Source organism: Phaethon aethereus, assembly GCF_964289735.1.
Source record: "Phaethon aethereus genome assembly, chromosome: 5".
NCBI lineage: Eukaryota > Metazoa > Chordata > Aves > Phaethontiformes > Phaethontidae > Phaethon > Phaethon aethereus.
Window position 1 is genome coordinate 15210717 of NC_138579.1, and position 19302 is coordinate 15230018.

Here is a 19302-nt window from a genome sequence, read left to right on the forward strand (position 1 = left end):
ACATTGTGTTGTTTTAATTATTACTAAAAATGAAGTTTCTTACTCTAGATCAAATTTCATGGTATCTGTCTATTTTGATACTCAAAAATAGGCACTGATTTCTAGAAGGAAATTTTCTTCTTACTGATATAATTGAGCCAATATGGCTGGTTTTGCTAGTACAAAGTAATCCAGTGCTGGAAATAACTCAAGACAATTTAAACTTAAGTCAAATGTATAAAGTTAGAATAGATACTGCAAAGCTGATTAAAATCTAGAAGCCTATGTAACTCACCATAAACAATACTGCATACAGATCAGCTAAATTTTCATTTCACCGCCTCATTTCTTCATCTAAATTATACAAATTACCCTCCTCTTCATCTTTACAAAGTAGGTTTTGGCTAGCTACTCCTGCCTAGTCAACATAAAGGGGTATCGTGCAAATTACCTCATGCTATCTCATCCATGTAGCACGTCCAAGTCCTGCTACAGGTGGCATACCAGGTGGTGGAATTGGAGGTGGCACAGGTGGCTGTCCACCTGGGGGAACAGTAGGTGGGGGGTAACTAGCTGGTGGCATTCCCAGCCCTGGAGGTGGATGAGGTGGTACTGCATGAGTTGGAGGCAGTCTTGGAGGTGGGAAGTTAGGGTTGTATGTGGGTGGAGGGGGATATCCAGGAGTAGGAGGTGGAATATTGGGTGGGGGGAATGAAGTAGGGGGTGGAGGTGGAACTGGTGGTGGAGGGTTGGGAGGATAGACATGAGGATGATACGGTAGATGAGCTGGTGGTCCATAGGCCGGTGGTAAAGCTCCGTAAGTTGGTCCTTCTGTTTTCATCATTGACTGAAGGCTTTGATAACCCTCCCCTGACATGTAAGAATTTGTAGTAGACATCCCTGTAATATAACTGGTGGGGGGTGGGGGTGGGGGACGATGCGGCAGCGGTGGAGGTTGATGTACTGGGGCAGGATGAGCAGGGGGAGGAATCTGGACCTTTGGCATATCTACTGAGTCCACGGTAGTAGATTGCTCTGCTTCTCCCATTGTAACAGCAGTTGTCAAAGGAGGCTTACGCTCTGGAAAAGAAAATTTCATTCATCTTTTTGAAGGATAGTGGCAGTAACAGCTTCTGAATACTTCATATTTTTCTTTCAGTTAACATATCAAAAGAGGACTCAATTCTCTAAGTCTCTGAATGCCATACAGTAGTATCCAGTCAGACCTTCTTGTATCACTAGAAAATAACCAAGCTGCATAACAAAGCTCCAAGTTCCACTTTTGCCATTCTAAAAGTTAAATACATCTTCCATTCTTATTACTATTTTCTTGTAATTTAAATATTGTTCAACAATCAACAGAAATTAGCAGACTGGATGGATAGAATCACAACTAGCCAATTTAAGAAGTCATGGGACCGAAGATACCAAAAATCTTTTGATCAGTGCTTCAACCTTCTTTAGTCCAGGCCTCCCTTTCACCTCTTTTATACTGCAGGAGGTAGCCTGAGATTACGCTCTGCACTTCACTTGCCTCCCATGTTGAGAAATACTATTTGAGAACACAGGCCAAAGTCTCAAGTCTTTAACACTCAGTTCTAAACCTGTCTACCAAATGAAAGAAAAAGGAAAACTGGAGGGTAAGAAAGTGCGATAGATTGCTTGGGATATGAAATCTGATCAGCTTTGCTCAACTGATTAGTTTCAGGGAACTCCATACCTGACTGCCTGGGGAAGTTCATAAAAAGGTCAGAATTTTACAGAATTATACTTGGCCATTTCTGGGAAGAACATGCTCTTTAAATAAGAATATTAATTATTTTTTCATTTCCTCTTAATGCAGACATTATAAAGTAAAGAATACCACAATAAGAAGACTGACCTAATGGCAAGATCTCTGTATGGTCATACAGTCAGTATTAAAATGCCCAACAAAAAGAGTTTGGGGCATCTTGACATCCATCTTGCTTGTATATATAAACATCTAAAACATTGTTCAGTAAGAAGAGTTGTTTAGAAGCAGTGATTTGCAGTGGCATGCAACAATTAAACTGACAAGGCTAAACGGAATTTGAGATAAATCCACCTTTTAGTACTTCTGTTCATTTGGTCAATAAACTTTCTTAGTTTTCACTTGATTTTTCCACAGAGCCCCAGAAGACAACGAGTTGGCCTCTAAAGATGGTTCTTAAAATGTTTCAGTGCTTATACAATGATTTGCTTGTATAAACAAGTGCTAAGAGGAAAATTTTAGATAACAAGGGAAACAAATTCATTACCAAATAGGATTTACCTTATCTAAGCAGTCATAATTTTAACAGCAAAATTGTCCCCTAGAACATAATTAGATCATGCAAGGTGGGCATGCTGGCTGTGGTATCTATGATTTCAATGACTTCTAGCTCCTGAATTACAGCAGACAATTTCCCCATTTGCTCATTTTCAGAATCATTCTGGATGCAAGAAGTACATTCAAGATTTAACAACTGAAGGAATAATGAACATGGTATTTGGAAGAACCCCCGTCTTTCTTAATTAGATTTTAACAGAAAAAAATGGTCCTACTGTATTTCAGAGCATCGTTTTTCTCTTTTGTAATTCCCTGTTAGAATCTGTCATCTTACAGTTACATTATGGACCATACTCTATAAAATATTTATGTCATATTTACAGGTCACTGGAAGGACAGCTAATGCATTAAAGCCCTGGAAGCACGTTTACAACCGTACAGTTCATTTTGCAGACATAAGGCATGTGTACAGTGTTAGAGTTCTCTGGCAGATGAAAGTCCTCTTTTGGGACACAGCAAAGAAAGTACCCCTCTTACTGTTTAGAAGTTACACACCTGCAGAATTCCTATCCTAAAGGTGTAACATGGAGGACTTCTATAGGTTAGTTGGAAGCTACTCTAGTAATATAATAGGGCATCTGCCATCCTTCTGAGAACATAAGTCCCTTTTTGCCTGCTAGTGACAATTAGTTTTAGTATTCTAGGCCTTTAACAGTCACAGCTTTGTTTTGCCTTTGTCCACCTAGTATAGTCTTGTTTCCATCAAAACTTTTTTTTTTTTGCTTCTGTCTGGAAAAGCCTGTGCTACTAAGATGAAATTCCCTTTGGAGCTTATCTACCCAAGACTTTCACTTGCCGAACTGATTAATCAAAGCAACAATCCCTCCCTCCACGCTGCTACCACCATCCAAATGAAAAGCAAAGCAATTAACCACAGAAGTAAATGTGTTTTAGAAAATAAAAGCTTACCTGGAGGTGGATGTGCAGGAGGTATTGGTGGATGTGAAGTTTCAATTTTAGGAATTTTAGACGGTGGTGGTGGTTGTTCTAAAAAACATTTGGAAGCTCCTAATTGGCTATTGCTCTGCAATATTTTCCAAAATCCATCTCTAGTCTCACACTAATGATTATCATATCATATTACACTATGCAAAAGCACAGTGGAAACCCTGCATACAATGTATATTTAATAAAGAAAACTAAAATCAAGAGCTTTGTATAAATAAAGTGGCATCAAGTATCACACACGTCTTCCAAAAGAACACATGCCTACAAATTCAAGCTACGTATTTTATAACTAGAGAGAAATTGTTCCAATAACACTATGAACATGCAGATGAGCACACATACATTTTCTAGCACAAAACTGTAACTTGTAATTAGTTAAAACAAATCTCAGGAGAAACCGAACTATGTTCCATGAGGAGAACGTGTGTCTAGAAACCAAACAAAATGGCAATTGCACAGGAGAGAGGAGGGAGAATAGACAGCTCTCTGGAATCTATCTGCAGAACCAGAGAGGGAGAAGTGCTAAACTTACTCAGGAAAAGGTTACAGAATCAGATCCTAGTTATCCCACAATACATCATTCCAAATCAGCAGAATGAAGGGAAAAAAACCCAACCAACCCCAAACGAACGAAAAGAACTAGAACTTCAAACTACAGTGAAGCATTTCTTAAGCTAGACTAATGTTGATACAAAATGCCTTTTACTGGCAGCCATGCCAACAACGAATTACAAATCTCACCAATTACCAAGACTTATTATCAGTGAAGCTATTTAACGACATGGTAGTTTCAGTTACTTGAAGGTCCCACAACTTGCTGAAGAACTACTCCAAATGATGCATGGAGTTGTAAGTTGAGAGCCACATAGTTTAACAAGACTTCTACTGAACAGACTGTATTAAGGGACTCTTGGGGCACAGTTATACTCCATTTTTTCAAGTTTTGCAGTTAGGAACATTTTAAAAATAGTTACGGCATATATTTAAAATGCATTATTAGGATCAAAATAGTTCAGAACTGCAAAGACTGTAAGCAAACAAACTAAGTGCATGTCAGCAAATGACTTATTCTACTTAAAACAGTAAAATGAAAGCAGTATGAATAGAATATTAACATTTACCTGATGTTTTTGTTTCTTCTTTTGGAGATACAGCCTGTTTAAAAAAAAAGATGGAAGTAAGAACACTGCAAAATACAAAGCGTTTTAAAACCACAGAATCATAGAATAGTTTAGTTTGGAAGGGAACTTTAAAGCTCATCTAGTCCAACCCCCCTGCAATAAGCAGGGACATCTTCAGCTAGAGCAAGTTGCTCAGAGCTCAGTTCAGCCTGACCTGGAATGTCTCCAGGGAAGGGGCATCTACCACCTCTCTGGGCAACCTGTGCCAGTGTTTCACAACCCTCATTGTGAAAAATATTTTCCTTTTATCTAGTCTAAATCTACCCTCTTGCAGTTTAAAACCATTATTCCTTGTACTATCACAACAAGCCCTGCTAAGAAGTCTGTCCTCATCTTTCTTATAATCCCCCCTTAAGTCCTGAAAGGCTGCAATAACGTCTCCCCTGAGCCCTCTCCTCTCCAGGCTGAACAACCCCAACCCCCTCAGCCTGTCCTCACAGGAGAGGTGTTCCATCCCTCTGACCATTTTGGTGGCCCTCCTCTGGACTGTCTCCAACAGGTCCATGTCTTTCCTGTGCTGAGGGCTCCAGAGCTGGACGCAGGACTGCAGGTGGGGTCTCACCAGAGCGGAGTAGAGGGGCAGAATCACCTTTGACCTGCTGGCCACGCTTCGTGGCAACATGGTAATTAAGAAATGGTAGCACACGCGCAAAATAGGGAACAACTTACAGCCTGCTCAAGAGCTTTTGTACAGATCTGACTAAACCAGAACCAGTTTCTAACTCAGAACAAGTTTCCTTCTCCCTCCCCTAAAAGGAGGCAGGAAAAACCCTTTATTTCTTCCTGTATTTTTATTCGGAGGCTAATAATGTCCCATCTCTTTAGACAGATGTATCACAAACACTGAACAAACTCAAATCACATTGGGAAAGCCCAATTCAACTGGCAGAATGAAAAGACTGAAAAAGCAGCAGCTATTTTAGATACAGCATTTCCTGCTGTTCTCACTGTTGAATATTACATCTCGTTTAATTTATTTATATCATCCACTGCACATACATTGTAGTCTGGTACACTGCTCACTGAGCTGAAAGCAAGAGACTTGGCCTCTGTTTTTGATTCTGCTTTGACCTGATACTCAACCTTTACCAAAATTGCTTCAGGCCTTCAGGCTTTATTTGCCAGGACAGGAGGGCAGCGAAAGTGTTGCTCAGTGTAAAACACTTCAGAAGCCTTCAGATGGAAAGCACTGTATAAAAGTCCAATGTTATGTCAAAAAAAAAAATTTATGCACACTGAACAAAACCTGCATACCTCACATCATCCTTCCAATGACAAGTTTTTGGTTGTTTCTTTTGTTGTTATTTTGTTGTGAATTTTTTTAAAGAATTGGAGACAATGGAGTAAGAAAAACCTTTACAGCTTACTTAGTCCAACTGACATGACTAGTTGATGGTCTTTTGAGAAGAGCAGAAAACCCAACTGAAATTTTAAGTACAATAAGCTTGGTTACAAACATATTTAAAATTAATGATAGTCAGAGAGGTACAGTACATAGCTTCTCTGCCTGTTGAATGAAAGGGGTTTTTTTAAGGGTCTATTTACCTCTAGTGGCTTTACCTTCACAAACTGTTGCTCAGTTTACTTTCCACAGCAAGAACGGACATACATTTCCCTGCAACTTGAATAATGAACTTTCCTTAATTTTGGTGGGTATTCTCAACATTTTTGCTATCCAATACAAAGGTACCCAAGGCCTGCTTGAGGCGCTCTCATTCTTATATTCCTTTGATAGTCATTTCAATTCATCTCCAGCCACTTTCCAGCTGCTTTCTTGCTTTTTAAGGACAACCTTTATCTTCCCATTCCAAACATACATACTTTTCTTGGTGACTCTCACAGACTCATCCGCTGCCTTCATTTTACTTGGGTGGTCTTTTCTCGATTTTCTAGCACTAAATTCCTTGCCTGTAAAACTGCATGTAAACATCAGATCTCCCCGCACTTTCAAATAGAAGCAAGTCTCCACTACTTATTGCAACATTTAAAAAAAAAAAAAAAAGACTCATTCTGTGAAGTCAGTTGATCACTTCAGGTGGCAAGCGATTCAATTATTGTGCATTTGTTAACATGGAGCGATGTTCAGAAAATAATGTCATTGAGGTATGCCATTAGAATGGAACAAGCAACTGGAGCCAAATAGCTCATGTAACAGGAAAACAAACATCAGTTTAAACTGTATTTATGCTAAAGAAAAAAACCAACCAAACAAAAAAAACCCAAGAAGCAACAAACCCAACGCCTATAAAAAATTTAAATCACTGGTTTTTTAGTCCTTCTACTGCACTGTAGTTTGTATTGCTCCAGCCATGACATACCAGGGTCAACATTATTTATTAGCATGCTGATTATTATTTAATACTTTCATAATAAACTCCGTCCATACCACAGCAGAACTGATCTTTTAGTGCTGTTTCTATGTGCGTTAAAATTGTTCCCACTAACAATTTCTAGTTTAATCCAACTGAATATACTATTTACATCTAGTGATTCACCAGTATATTTTTAGTGAAGTCAACTGAACATTCAAGTGCTCTTCACCACTGGTGATGTAGAGGCTGTGCAGATGCTTTAGACATCTGGTATGGATCTGTAAGTCATGGGCCAGTGCCTCAGTTGCTTGAAAGTATCTTGGCTCAACAGAAGGTAATGGAGTTATAAGAGTTCATGTAAATGGAAAATCTGGCCTCCAGGAACAAAGTGTATTTATGTTCAGTACAAACCAAAGAAGTCACGCAAAGCCCTATTTATAGAAGGAGGCAAACATTTTAAGTAACGTTTATGGTACATCTAACTGAAGAACATTTTAGAAGTAAATATTTCACACCACACATCTTGTTCTTTCTGGAGAATGAGTGATTTCAGATCACCACATTTGCTTTTCTCGAATTCATTCTGTTCTCCTGCAAAACTCCTACTGAGTCACCCTTTGCTTTATATTTGTTCTGGATGCCTACAGTGTACCAGGATGCACCTTTTTATCTGTACTATTCACTTCCTTAATTATTAGCTGATGGGCCTCAAACTTAAGTTCAAGAAAAGGCAAGTAGCTCTGAGGGCTTGGCCAGAGGCAATTGTTTAAAGAACAACAGATGTTATTAATGCAAAAAGGATCACTTTTTTTCATGAGGTACTTCATTAACACATGGGATGGGGTGAAATCAGCAGTACTGTAAAAGTAGAGCCTTTACATGAATGAACAAGCATTCGTAATGAATTATAATCAGAAGGACACACATAAAAAATCCAAACCGTTATTTACAGTTTCTGATGTGCCAAACTGTCCCAGTCATTTTTGTTGAAGAAAAATAAGAAAAAGAGTTCCCTGACCTACAGATCTGACAACTCAAGCAGGATTTGTGCCGATGGTAGAAAAAGTATGAAAAGAAATACCTACTACCTATAACAAGCTCTCACGATTTTCAAGCTAATTAACACACTTTATCAGCTTTCTATCCTTAACAACTCTGAAGTTCAGTGCAAGGATTAGGTATTTCAGTGCAAATTTTTTCCTCTAGTAGTAGGGTATACCTTGCAATTGCAAGATCAAGGTTTTAGAGGGTTACATTTTCCTCTTTTTTGGGAGGCTGCTATCATGAAGACGCTGCACTCTTCCAATTCCATTTTGTTCTATCATTTGTTGCTTCTTCCTGGGTTCTTTGTTTTGTTTAGTGTTTTTTTTTTCCTCCCCTTGATGTCTGTTATCTAGTTTGGGCATGCATTAATTACACAATAGAGCAAAAGCTGTAAAAGCTGTAAAAAATTTACTTCCTAAATGGACTTGTTCCAGAGATTTTACTTCTGAAAACATTCTTCTTACTAAGTACATGGAAGATTTGGGTTACACTTCACTTTTTTTTTTGATAACTTACAAGTGAAAAAAAAAACCCAAACAAACACACACACACAAAAAGTGTAGATTAAAGTCTGAAAGCTTCATTTGAACTTGATGACTGTGGAAAAGCACTCAGAGTACTTGTGAAATTATCTAACTGCCAATGTACCTTCTCATTTTCACTGATGAGGTGATAATACAAAGTGAGACTTTAATGCATGATGCATTTATAGGCTTCTACTGTTATTAGATTATTTTGAGAGACTTTTTCTAATTCTGAATTTTGACATGTTTTTAGAAGTCACCATTCTCTTACATTTGTAATCAGGCCAGAGAGTCAAATAATATCTTCACGAGCATTGTGCACATCTCTACATTCAGGTATGGCACATGAGACTTTCCCTAAATCAAGCCTGCTTAATAGCAGAAACAAGAAAATTTGATGGCACAGAACCACAAACAGTTAAAACCTTAATAGCTCACACTGACTTAAAAGTCTCTCCACCAGCTTTGCCTCAAGTGGACTAAGAATGTGGTATGCCAAAACTGTAAGGACTTTTCTACACTAACATACTTGCCATATAACCAGCGGAAGTCTAGCATACAAAATTAATTACCAGGCTCATTCTTAAAGCAAACACAAGTCTGCTGCATGCTGCAGCCTTTAAATCAAATGGACATCAGATCACCTTGAAAATAAAAGGCAAGTTAAGTTCAAAGTTAAACTTACTGCTGGTCTTTTAATCTGTCTAGGAGGACTTGACTGGGGAGAGGGCTTTTTAGATTGCTGTGCTTGTGTTTGCTGCTGCTGCTGCTGTTGTTGTGCTGACTGTTGTGACTCTTTTTGCTGCTGAGTCTGCGATTGCTCTGAACTCTGGGACTGCTGTGATTGCTGTACCGTAGGTGCCTGGGGTGTAGATTGAAGAGATGGTGGCTGCTGCAACTGGTGAGGAGTATGATGAGGCATTTGCTGTTTTCCCTGTGAGTATAGATCCAGGATCTGATGACAGATGTCTTAAAAAAAAAAATCCAAACAATTATACCCCCATAATGTACAAGTATACATTTAATATAACTAAACTTTTTATTGGACAACAACTTCATAAAAATTCATTGCAAATATTACTCACGGTTATAATGACGACAGATTTGACTTTTTTGAAACAGGCTATTTTTCAATTTATACCTGCATTTCTGAGTTTCTTCTGTCTATGCTGAACAGTATGTAGATGTATATGCACACCTTCCAGAAGCAGAACAAAGTGTCTTGGTATTAATATACCGTATGTCATTACTGCGTGCTTGGAAAGCCAGATAACCACATAACAACAGGATAGTAATACAGTAAGAAAGTGAGTGAAAGAAGATTATATGTTAAAACATACATGTCCACTTGGGCCAGTCAAAAATGTTTCAGGAAGCTAAGTAAAGGACTAGTACTAAATTCTTCTTCCAACACGTTAGGAGCTAAAGGTCTGTATGAAAACATGTAGGACCAACTGATAACCAGGTGCAAGAGCAGTACTCAAGAAAGACAACTTTTCTAGAAAAGCTAAATGAGTTCTTTCCATGAGCATTCACTGATGTAGTAGCAGAAACTGGAGAGGGACCCATTCTACAACCCTCTTCAACAAGGATTTGGCAGAGGATCTATCTGAAACTGAAGGAACTCTGAAAAAAGTCATAATACAAACAGAGCAAGTAGTTGTTTAAGAAATCATCAGAACTGTAGGGTATTCAACTGTAAGTTCTAGGAGCAACAAAGGCTAAACCACCTGAACAGCAACACATACTGTTTCACTTAAAAATTCCTCAGAACCCAGTGCCAGATTGTGACAAGCATCAACTTTTAAAGAAGGTTTCTAAAGCAATTTATGGAACTAGAAGTATGCTTAGCCTGACATCTGTACCAGGTAAGTCACTAAAAACTTTAATGAAGACAAATTAGTGGTCACATAACGACCATTTACACAAGAGTCAAGAAAGGTCCTGCTTTATTTTATGAACTTCCTGGGGTTCTCTCCCTCAAGAGGACAAGCAGCAGGTAAATACGAGCAATATATACACACAAAGGGAATAGTATTAAGATATCTGTATTGATGAAAAAGATGGTTAATTCATCTCCTATCAGAATTCACACACACACACACCAGAATTCATCTCCCATAATCTGTTCCTCAGTCATGGTACAACATAAAAAAAGCCAAACCCTAGCATAATTTGGTTAGAGAGGTCACTCATCAATGAGAAAACCACTGGAAAACAGGCTTCATTAGTTCCAGTGTTCGTAGAGCTGCTTATTTAAAATAGGGAGAAGGGAATCATTAAAAAACTAGGAAACACACACCACAGCAACTTAGCAGCTAATTAGCTGTGTTATAAACTAAACAAGTTGTAAAGCAAATATTGACCAGAAGAGCAATTAGGATAATTAAATATGCTTCCAGACTAATATGTCTAGTAAGTTTAGTTTAAAACCCTGTTAAGGCATAGCACATACGCTCAGAGTTACATACTCTGCACAAAATTATTTTGACTAAAACCTAGATAGAAAGCAATTTGCATTTACATATGACCTAGGTCACACAGTTAAAGGAAATACTCCTCTGTTTGTGGCAAATGTTCTTCATACCTTCCAGAACATCAACAGGAACGTCTTGGACAAATTGTTCCCACCATCGTCTGTACATTGGTTTTGATGTCCATTCCTGTATTTCAAATTTACACAAACGGCCTGCCAAGTACATAACTGCAACAGCTATGATCTCAGGTTCCCATTGCAGTGACAATGTAGTGCAGAGACTGGAATATAAAAACAAAATACAACCCTGAAGATAATTCTGATTCTCAAAGTACAACACTTCAATGTATGACAGCTATAATTAACAGGGTATAAAATCCCACCACACTAACATCTCAGACAATTTTAATGAAGACCCTTGTTAAACAAGAGAGTTTACAAAACTAAACTGTTTCTGCACTATTGCTATCATAAAACAAGGTAATTTTACACAGGTAATCCACAGGGCATATGCCTACAGAAGCAATACACTGCATAGTAACATCAGGTTTGGAGTTTAAAAATAGAAAACCTAAGGTTTTCTTAGAAAAACTAAGAAAAACTATGGGGGTGTGGAAGAAGAGGGAAAAGACAGCATTATATGCCAAGTATGGGCAGCGACATTCCTCACTGTAGTCTCACCTGTAGCGTTAACAAAATACAGTGTTCATGTTTGTTGCTACACAAGCGTGTTGTCACTGCACTAGACAGGTTAGGCAATGATACTCACATTTGGATTTTAGATGTTTTTCAAAATGTTTTTGCTATTAACTGAGTAAGTTTCTATCATAATCAAAGTTACTGTTTCCTGATACTAATTTTAAATTATACCATTTGGTTTTATCTTTTCTTTTCCTTTTTTTTTTTCTTCTTCCTCCACAGATTCTGCAACATAGGATCTGCTTAAAGAATTTTAGATCCAGCTAGCCAGCTAAGTTTCTGCAAATTCACTGATGAATTCATTATTATGTCCTTAAATGCATCAAAATAGTAACCTAGACAGTGGTTTAAATCCGTTTTCTCTTGAGTGGACTACATGTAACTGAAGGCCAATGGGATACTTAAACACTGGCAGAATCAGGTCAGCAGTAAACAGTAAAACAGACAAGAACTAGCTATTAAAACACTGATTTCTTATTATTACTTTCATCACATTTACTAGGGGGATATACTGCGGCTGCATAAGAACAGAACCCCCTATTCTAAAGGCCTGTAGGGCAAAGTACAGAGTTCTTTTCCCAGAACCCTAGAAAACAAGTACACTTCCACTACGGTGTCTATTAAGTAAGCACAAGACAGTCTCTCAAGAACAGAGATAAGTATTATTTGAATCAATGACTCCAACTTTATACTAATGTGTTCCTGAGGTGCATTTTCTTTATTACATTTCTTGGATTATTAACCACCATCAAATTCCAAGTACAGTAGTGTCCAAAGTTTGATGGATACATTACAGGAGTTTTCCCTGACAAACTTAACAGTGACAGTCAAGCCGTGTTTTTGTTCCACCTGCAAGATCATCACCTGCAAGACCGACAGCTGAGGAAGTGAACATCTCTTGACATCCAAATATGCCAAGCAACCTTTTGCTGAAATTAATTTGGAGCGTCTAGGTGATATCCACAGAATTTGGACCCACACTGAGCTACTTCAAATTAGGCATATGAATAAAAATGCATGTGTTTTTTAATGGTGTTCTACTGCTGTAGGTATGACTGAAAGCAATGTATATAGTTTTTCTGAATAGGCAGGCCATTTACACATTTTCTTAAGGGTTTGCTATGGAAATGAAAGATTACATTTCACTGTCCTTGGATAATTAACTTGCCCAGCTCCATAAAATCCTCCTTAACAAGTCTAAAGTGTATTGAGTAATTTTGTTTTGCTTTTTTCCCCAACACCACACTACACAATAAAAAGTGCTTCTTACACACACTCCTGTTAATTGATGTGATCCTTGTATTGCAAATCCATTATTCAAAAATCATAAATCTAGCGCTAAAAAGTGTGTTCCTCACTGAATGTAATGGCTAGCTTACCACTACCAAAATATTGCTTTAAAAAAAAAAAAAATTGACCAACATGATGGAATTGGGAAATTAATTCTTTTCTCAGAATGTGCCACACCTTTCAGATTGGCCAAGAAGACAGCTTCTATCCTGGAGATCTGTAATTTGGTTTGGCCCTTTCAAACAGTAACTTTTTTTTTTAATGCAGCACTAAATCACTACCACAAAATTGTGGAGGTCGTAATGGTCTACTTGTATACTTATCCTAGACTCCCTGCTCAATGGAACTATCTTGGTAATGATGGAAAGAAAAAACAAGCAGAAAACATCTAACAAACGTTTGTCAAAGAAATATCTAATCCCAGAATACAGTACGCAACAGTAACTATGTCACTTTCAAAAGGTTTCCTAGAACTATCTTACCTGTCATTGACAAATGTCCATGCCATTTGAACAAGTTTTTGAATTTTATTTTTGTCTCCTAAAAAACAATCAGAAAAGGTGTAAGAAATAAAATTAGGAAGGACAAACAGTTTGTAATAGAATATTCTTGCACTGTTAATGTAAATTAAGTTCTGAAAATTAATAACAGGCATTACTTGCTCACCCTGTAGTATTTTACCTTTGAGTTGTTTGGCATACTTGAGAAGAAACTGGTATGGATGTTCCACTTGCAAATCAAACTTTATTGTTTGCAGTAAGATTCTTTCAAGGACCATCACTTCTTCCTAGACAATGTAACAAGGTAGCCACAGTATTATTCCTTCTTTTACTCACAAATATTTTATGCCGGTATAAGCATGACTACATAGCATCTCCAGGAAAACACGTTTGTCTGCTTTTTCTTGATTAGGGTTCGTCTCCAAAGAGAATAGAAATCTCTCCAACTTCAAACATTACTTTAAATGCAGACACTTTTTCTTCACATTTATTTGAGTCAGGAGGGGGGATGTGGTATTTAAAATTCATTTTCCCCCACGGAAGAAAGAACTGAACGAGCCACAGCATGAAAGTGCCAAGTATAAAAAAATCACAACAAAAAGGTAAGCTCTCACCACACTTCTCACACGAGCTTCAGATCCTTCTGCTATTTATAAGCAGCAAATTTTGAGAGAAGCATAGTTTTGCCAAGTCAAATACTCTAAACAGGAAACTTCTCAATACTTTTGAGATGTAGTTCTCTTACTTGACTTAAGATTTGCTATTAGTTGCTTCCTAAAATACATTAAGACTGTCAAATGTGATTTATGCCCTGATGACATTTCTAGCTGTGACCCGAATTACTTGAATTTACTTTAATTTGCAAAATAACATCAGAATTTACATGAAATCCAATGTAAACTTTTTAGATAAACAATTATCCCAGTAGACTCCCAAAGCTACTTGTATCAGAAAGAATTATTTTCATAGTTACCTATCACATTACCCCTATAAGCCATAAATGTATGCCGAACATATAATTTCATTTAGAACAACTGAAAATCAGCCAGTTCTCTAATGCATATATGTCACTTTGCTGGAGTACAATAGGATGAGATCAATTTCAACATCAGTATTTTTACCTTTGGGTCATCTCCAAATTGTCCAAACTGTACATCATTTAGCAAGCTACGAGCTGTTTTAATTATATCTTTACATTTCTTAGGTGTTTCTTCAACTTTTCCTGCTAGGAAGAGACAGCAGGCTCCTGTCACCTAAAGAAGAAAGTGCTTTCAAAAAGTTGTCTGCATGTAGATATGCGATACAGGATAGCATTGTAAAAGCACTGTCAGTTTCCATTAACGGTTCTGTAGAAGTGTCCCAGGAAAGACTCAGTAAGCATATTGATTTCTAATTTTATTATAGTGTTCATTTAAACTTTTACTTTCTCAGAGGAAAAAGACAAAATTTGGAGTTTTATACAATCTTATTTCAAGGTCAGAAAACCAAAGCAGAATTTGTCTTTGTTCAGCATTGTCTGTCAAGCAGTTTTAACATGGTATTACACTTCTTTTTTTTGTTTAGCCAATACAGGAATGCCAGAACCATAGCTGTTACTCTTTCTAATGAACAGTATCAGCAAAACATAACTGCAATGCCAATATAAATATGTTTCTAAGCATAAACAGAAACGTGTAAACAAGCAAGAATGGTGTATTTTAAGCTGTAATGATAAAGAGATAAAATGCTTATTTTTCATCATTCAGAGTGGTGGCCAGCAGTAATACCCAACTAACTTACTACCACCTCAAATTAGTTAATACAGTGATTGCACTAGGCATGAAATCATCAATATTGTAAATACTTACATATCTTGGGAATTGTTTGAAGGAATGAAACATATAAAAACGATGGAAATAAATTATTCCGGTTGCTAGAGTATCATAATGTCTGTGGTGCAGAATAAGGACTTTCAAACAGGGCATAAAACAAATTTAAAACCAAACACGTACAAAGGAAAAGATATATTCTGCTGTATCAAGTACCTCAAGTAATTCTCCGTTCAGTGACCAGTTAGAAAACACTGCAAGTAAAACAGAAGCTTTAGAAAAAGAAGCCACAAAACCCCTTAAAGCTGTGTAAACATTATGGTTCAGCCCAGATGCAGTTGATACCTAAAGCATTTATTGGAATTGTACGAAGTCCCAATCATATTCATAGGAGGATCCACACAAGGTCATCCTTGTGTTAAACCATACCTGCTTCAGAGAAGGTCAAAACCGGCAGCAGGTACATCAAGGAACAGAACAATTATCACTTCACATTAGTGTGTTGGTGTGGAGGAAAGTTACTAACTATTCACACCTACAAATGCAAATAAAATCTGAACATGATCCCTACTCCTGTCTTTAAGGTGAAGAGTAAAATTTCATCTTCACCAGGTTTTATTAAACAAAGAACTGAGGAGATTAAAAGAAGCATAGGAACATAAGAAGCAAAAAGTTCAAGTGGCAGTCTATGAGCGAGTGGGACAGTGGGGAGAACTTACTAATATATACAAAGTTGTAAATCCCAGCCTAAACAAAAAAACCAAACCAAAACCAAACAAAAAACCCAAGAGCAGAGAGGCAGAGTTTAGAAGCCACAGAGGCAAAATATATAGAAAAATGAATACAAAATTCAAAATTTGCTAAGTTATGTAGATACATCTAGTAAGAGACTGAGTTTTGTAACTGCCAAAAGTTACCCTTAATTGGCAAGTCTGTATCAACTCACTTCTCTATTGCCAAAATGATTCAGCTGAAACCTCGTTCATTGAATGAATGGATAAAAATTGTGTAGGAACATGTCACATCAAAAGGCACGTTCAAAAAGATTTTTGATTAGGAAACATTTGAACAACTAACTAAGCACATAATACCATTTCTTGTACATTTCATTCTGAAAACCTCCATTCATAAAGACATTTCATACCAACATGAGTTGAAAGGATACAGCCCTAAACGTGTTCCCACATCAAATATGAATCTGGCCCCCTCCCTGCGGTATCGCGCCTCAGTAGCTGGATCAAGCCCTTCTAGCTGCGACGGTGTATGTGCCAAGTCTTTCTTATCCCAGTACCAACATGGCTTTGTATGGTCCAGGTTTGCCAAGTTTACAGAAGGGCTGGAATTTTCTTTATTCTCCTTCATTTATTAAAACAGAATTGTTCTTGCTTTTTAAGTTTTCAAAAAGAAAGTCTTCAGATAGTCGTTTCAGAACCTTAAGAAAAGAAAAAGGGATTTCTGTATGAATGGAGGAAACCCTCTCCCCCATGCTCAGAGATGAGTAAAGAGAAATAGTATTTAACCTTGCTCATTGGAAGGGGCTTTTTCCATGCTCAAAGACAACTAATATTTAACATTGCCCTTATCTTCCCCATATACTGCAAATTCCATTCAAAGAAATAGATACAGGTTATCTTTGCTATTAGCTGTTTGATAAAGAAACTTCAAGAATGCATTATCAACAATATCTGCTGCTTCATAGTAGAACAACTTTCACCTACTTTGTCCACAAAATAAGGAAAAACCATTCAGTGATGGTAGTAGCAAGGTTTGAAAAGTTGGGGGCAGGGATGGGAAATCAACTCACTATTATAACTAGGAAACACATTCATTAGGTCAGCCTAAATGCCAATTTAAATACCCAGTTGGTTTCCCATATACCCCTGGGTGGTAAGATAGCAGCAAAGACTCAGCAAAAAGCTTTGTAAAGTGGTCTGTACTTGTATTACTTGAAGAAAAAAAAGGTAACAGAAGTAGTGTTCTTTCAGATACCAAGATTAAGACAACTGATGTGAGTCTGTAGGATAAGGTGCTACCTAAAATCATCCCCAAAACAAGGCAGTTGATTACACTCAAAGACTGCTATTTTCCTGTCTTGACCAGCACTTGGCATACATATAGTTACATCACAAAGCTCTGCAGATAACTTCTGGTGTTTGAATTGTGACTAAACCGAGGCATGACAGAATATGAAAGAGAGAATGAAGACTGTCTTGCTGCCGTTATTTCTTTCAGGCACAAAACTACTCTTACTACAGTTCAATAAACTACAGATACTATGCACAAATTTCTGCAGTCACCTGCAAAGGTTTGCATAACAAACGGTGATTAACATATGATGCAATATATTTGCTCTAAGCAAAACAGTCAGGTGAAGACCCCAAAACTCAAAACTCTTAAAATTAAGCTGTTAATTTTCCAGATGTTTCCCTTCCAAAAACAGAAGAAAGATCACAGGAACTGCCAGGAAAACTATACCTGCAATCAGTGTCTCGCTCAACTTCAAAAAGTTTCTCTTTTTCCAGAATAAAGGAAACTGTTCCACGTTGGTTTTCGAAGAACCTTCACAACTAATGGTACCAGTGACAGACCAATCCAAACTCTGTCACAAGTAAGTGAATGGCTACTTAAAACTATTTCCAGAGCCAACAGCTCTGTACCACAACCACACATTCCCATCACGTTTACCAAGAAAGCATTATTTTTACAACTGCTGTAGTTCTCCTTCTTCCCAAGTTATTTTGCTTCCTAACGTTCTAAAAAGTTTAAAACACAATTAACACTAAAATCACCCGAAACTTCTGTAAGCAGCGAAAGCATTTGCGAATACGAAATCAGGAATAAAAACCATCAGCACGGATGTTCCTAAGCGAAACACCTCCGGCATCCCAATCCAAGCCGTAAGGGCCGAAAAGAATGATGAAAAGTTTTTCTTCGTCATTTATACGCACCCCATTAACACCGAGAAGATTCCAGGAGCTCGATCCCGGCTTTTTTAATCCTACCTTACGAGAACCAGCCGACCGAGAGCCCAGCTCCGTCCCCTACAGACCCCAAACCGGTAAGGGGTGCTCAGCTCCTCCCAGACCCGGCCCGCCCGCCCGCCGCAGACGAGGCTGCCGGTGCCCGGGGAGGCGCTCGCTCCCCGGCCTCCCTGCTCCCTTTCCTTCTTCCCCAGGCCCCGGCTCTCGCCAGTGGGCGGCCCCGGAGGGCGGGTGGCCCCGGCCGCCGGCGACCCGCAGCCTCACGCAGGCGCGGCGCACTCACAGGCCACACACGGGAGAGGAAACCCCACCGGAGCGCGGAGCCTCTAACGACAGAGCAGCCTGCGCGCCCTGCGCGCCGCCATATTGGGAACCAGGCCAGGCCGCTCGTGCGTCATCACGTCGGCGTCACACGGACATAGCGCGCGAGGACGAAGCCCCTGCTGCCTAGTGGCCAATAAGAGGCGACTGCCCCCACCCGCCGGCCAATCTCGTCTGCTTCAGCAGCTGCTAAGCGCGAGGGAGCAGGCAAGCGACGTGCACCCGTATGCCTAGAGTAGGCCAATCACAAAGCCGGAAGAAGAAGATTGCAAGCCGTGGGAGCCAGTAGAAAGCTGAAGGCTTGGGTTAAATCTCAACCAATGGGGGAGCCATTGGCCTCTTGGCCGTGCCCTTTTTTAAGACCGGTAGCGAGGCGAAGAGGTTGTCGCTGCGGATTGGCCGCCATGGGTCTCGGAGGGGGCGGGGCCTTCCGGCTGGATGCGTCTCTGCCAATGGCGGCGGCGGGGCGAGGGAGAGGGCGGGGCCGGCCGGGCGGCGCTGGGGCGAGCTCGGCCGCCGCCTCCCCACCCGCGGGCAGCGGCGTCCGGCGTGAGGGGCTCGGGCTCGGCCTCCGCGCCGCTCCCAGCAGGCGAGGCAGGAGCCGCCGCCGCGCGGGAGGTAAGGCGGGGTCTTGCCCGAGGCCCCCTCTCCCGCGTCAGCCGGGTGCCCCGAGGCCAGGCCCCTCCCCTGCGCTCCGGCGGGGCCCGGGCCCTTCTCCTCAGCCTTCCCGGGGGCCTTGCCCCGCCGCGGCCGCCTCGCCGCCTCCCTTCCCGCGGGAGGCGCCACCCTTTCTGGACATCACCTCCCCCACCACCCCGGGCCCAGGCCTCGCCGCCTCCTCCTTCCCCCGCGGCGCCAGCCCCGGCCTCCTCGCCCGCCCTGCGGTGGC

General features: G+C 39.7%; 1 protein-coding gene across 1 annotated transcript; it reads right to left on the minus strand.

Moving 5' to 3' along the window:
• Positions 1–436: 436 nt before the first annotated feature.
• On the minus strand, positions 437–16473 carry CCNK (cyclin K; the record flags this gene model as incomplete). The annotated part of the gene is made up of 10 exons (XM_082000531.1): positions 437–1059; positions 3239–3316; positions 4399–4432; positions 9024–9307; positions 10926–11095; positions 13286–13343; positions 13485–13590; positions 14425–14556; positions 15151–15232; positions 16277–16473. The coding sequence occupies 10 exons, from the start codon at positions 16471–16473 to the stop codon at positions 437–439; spliced, it is 1764 nt and encodes a 587-aa protein (XP_081856657.1).
• Positions 16474–19302: the final 2829 nt, after the last annotated feature.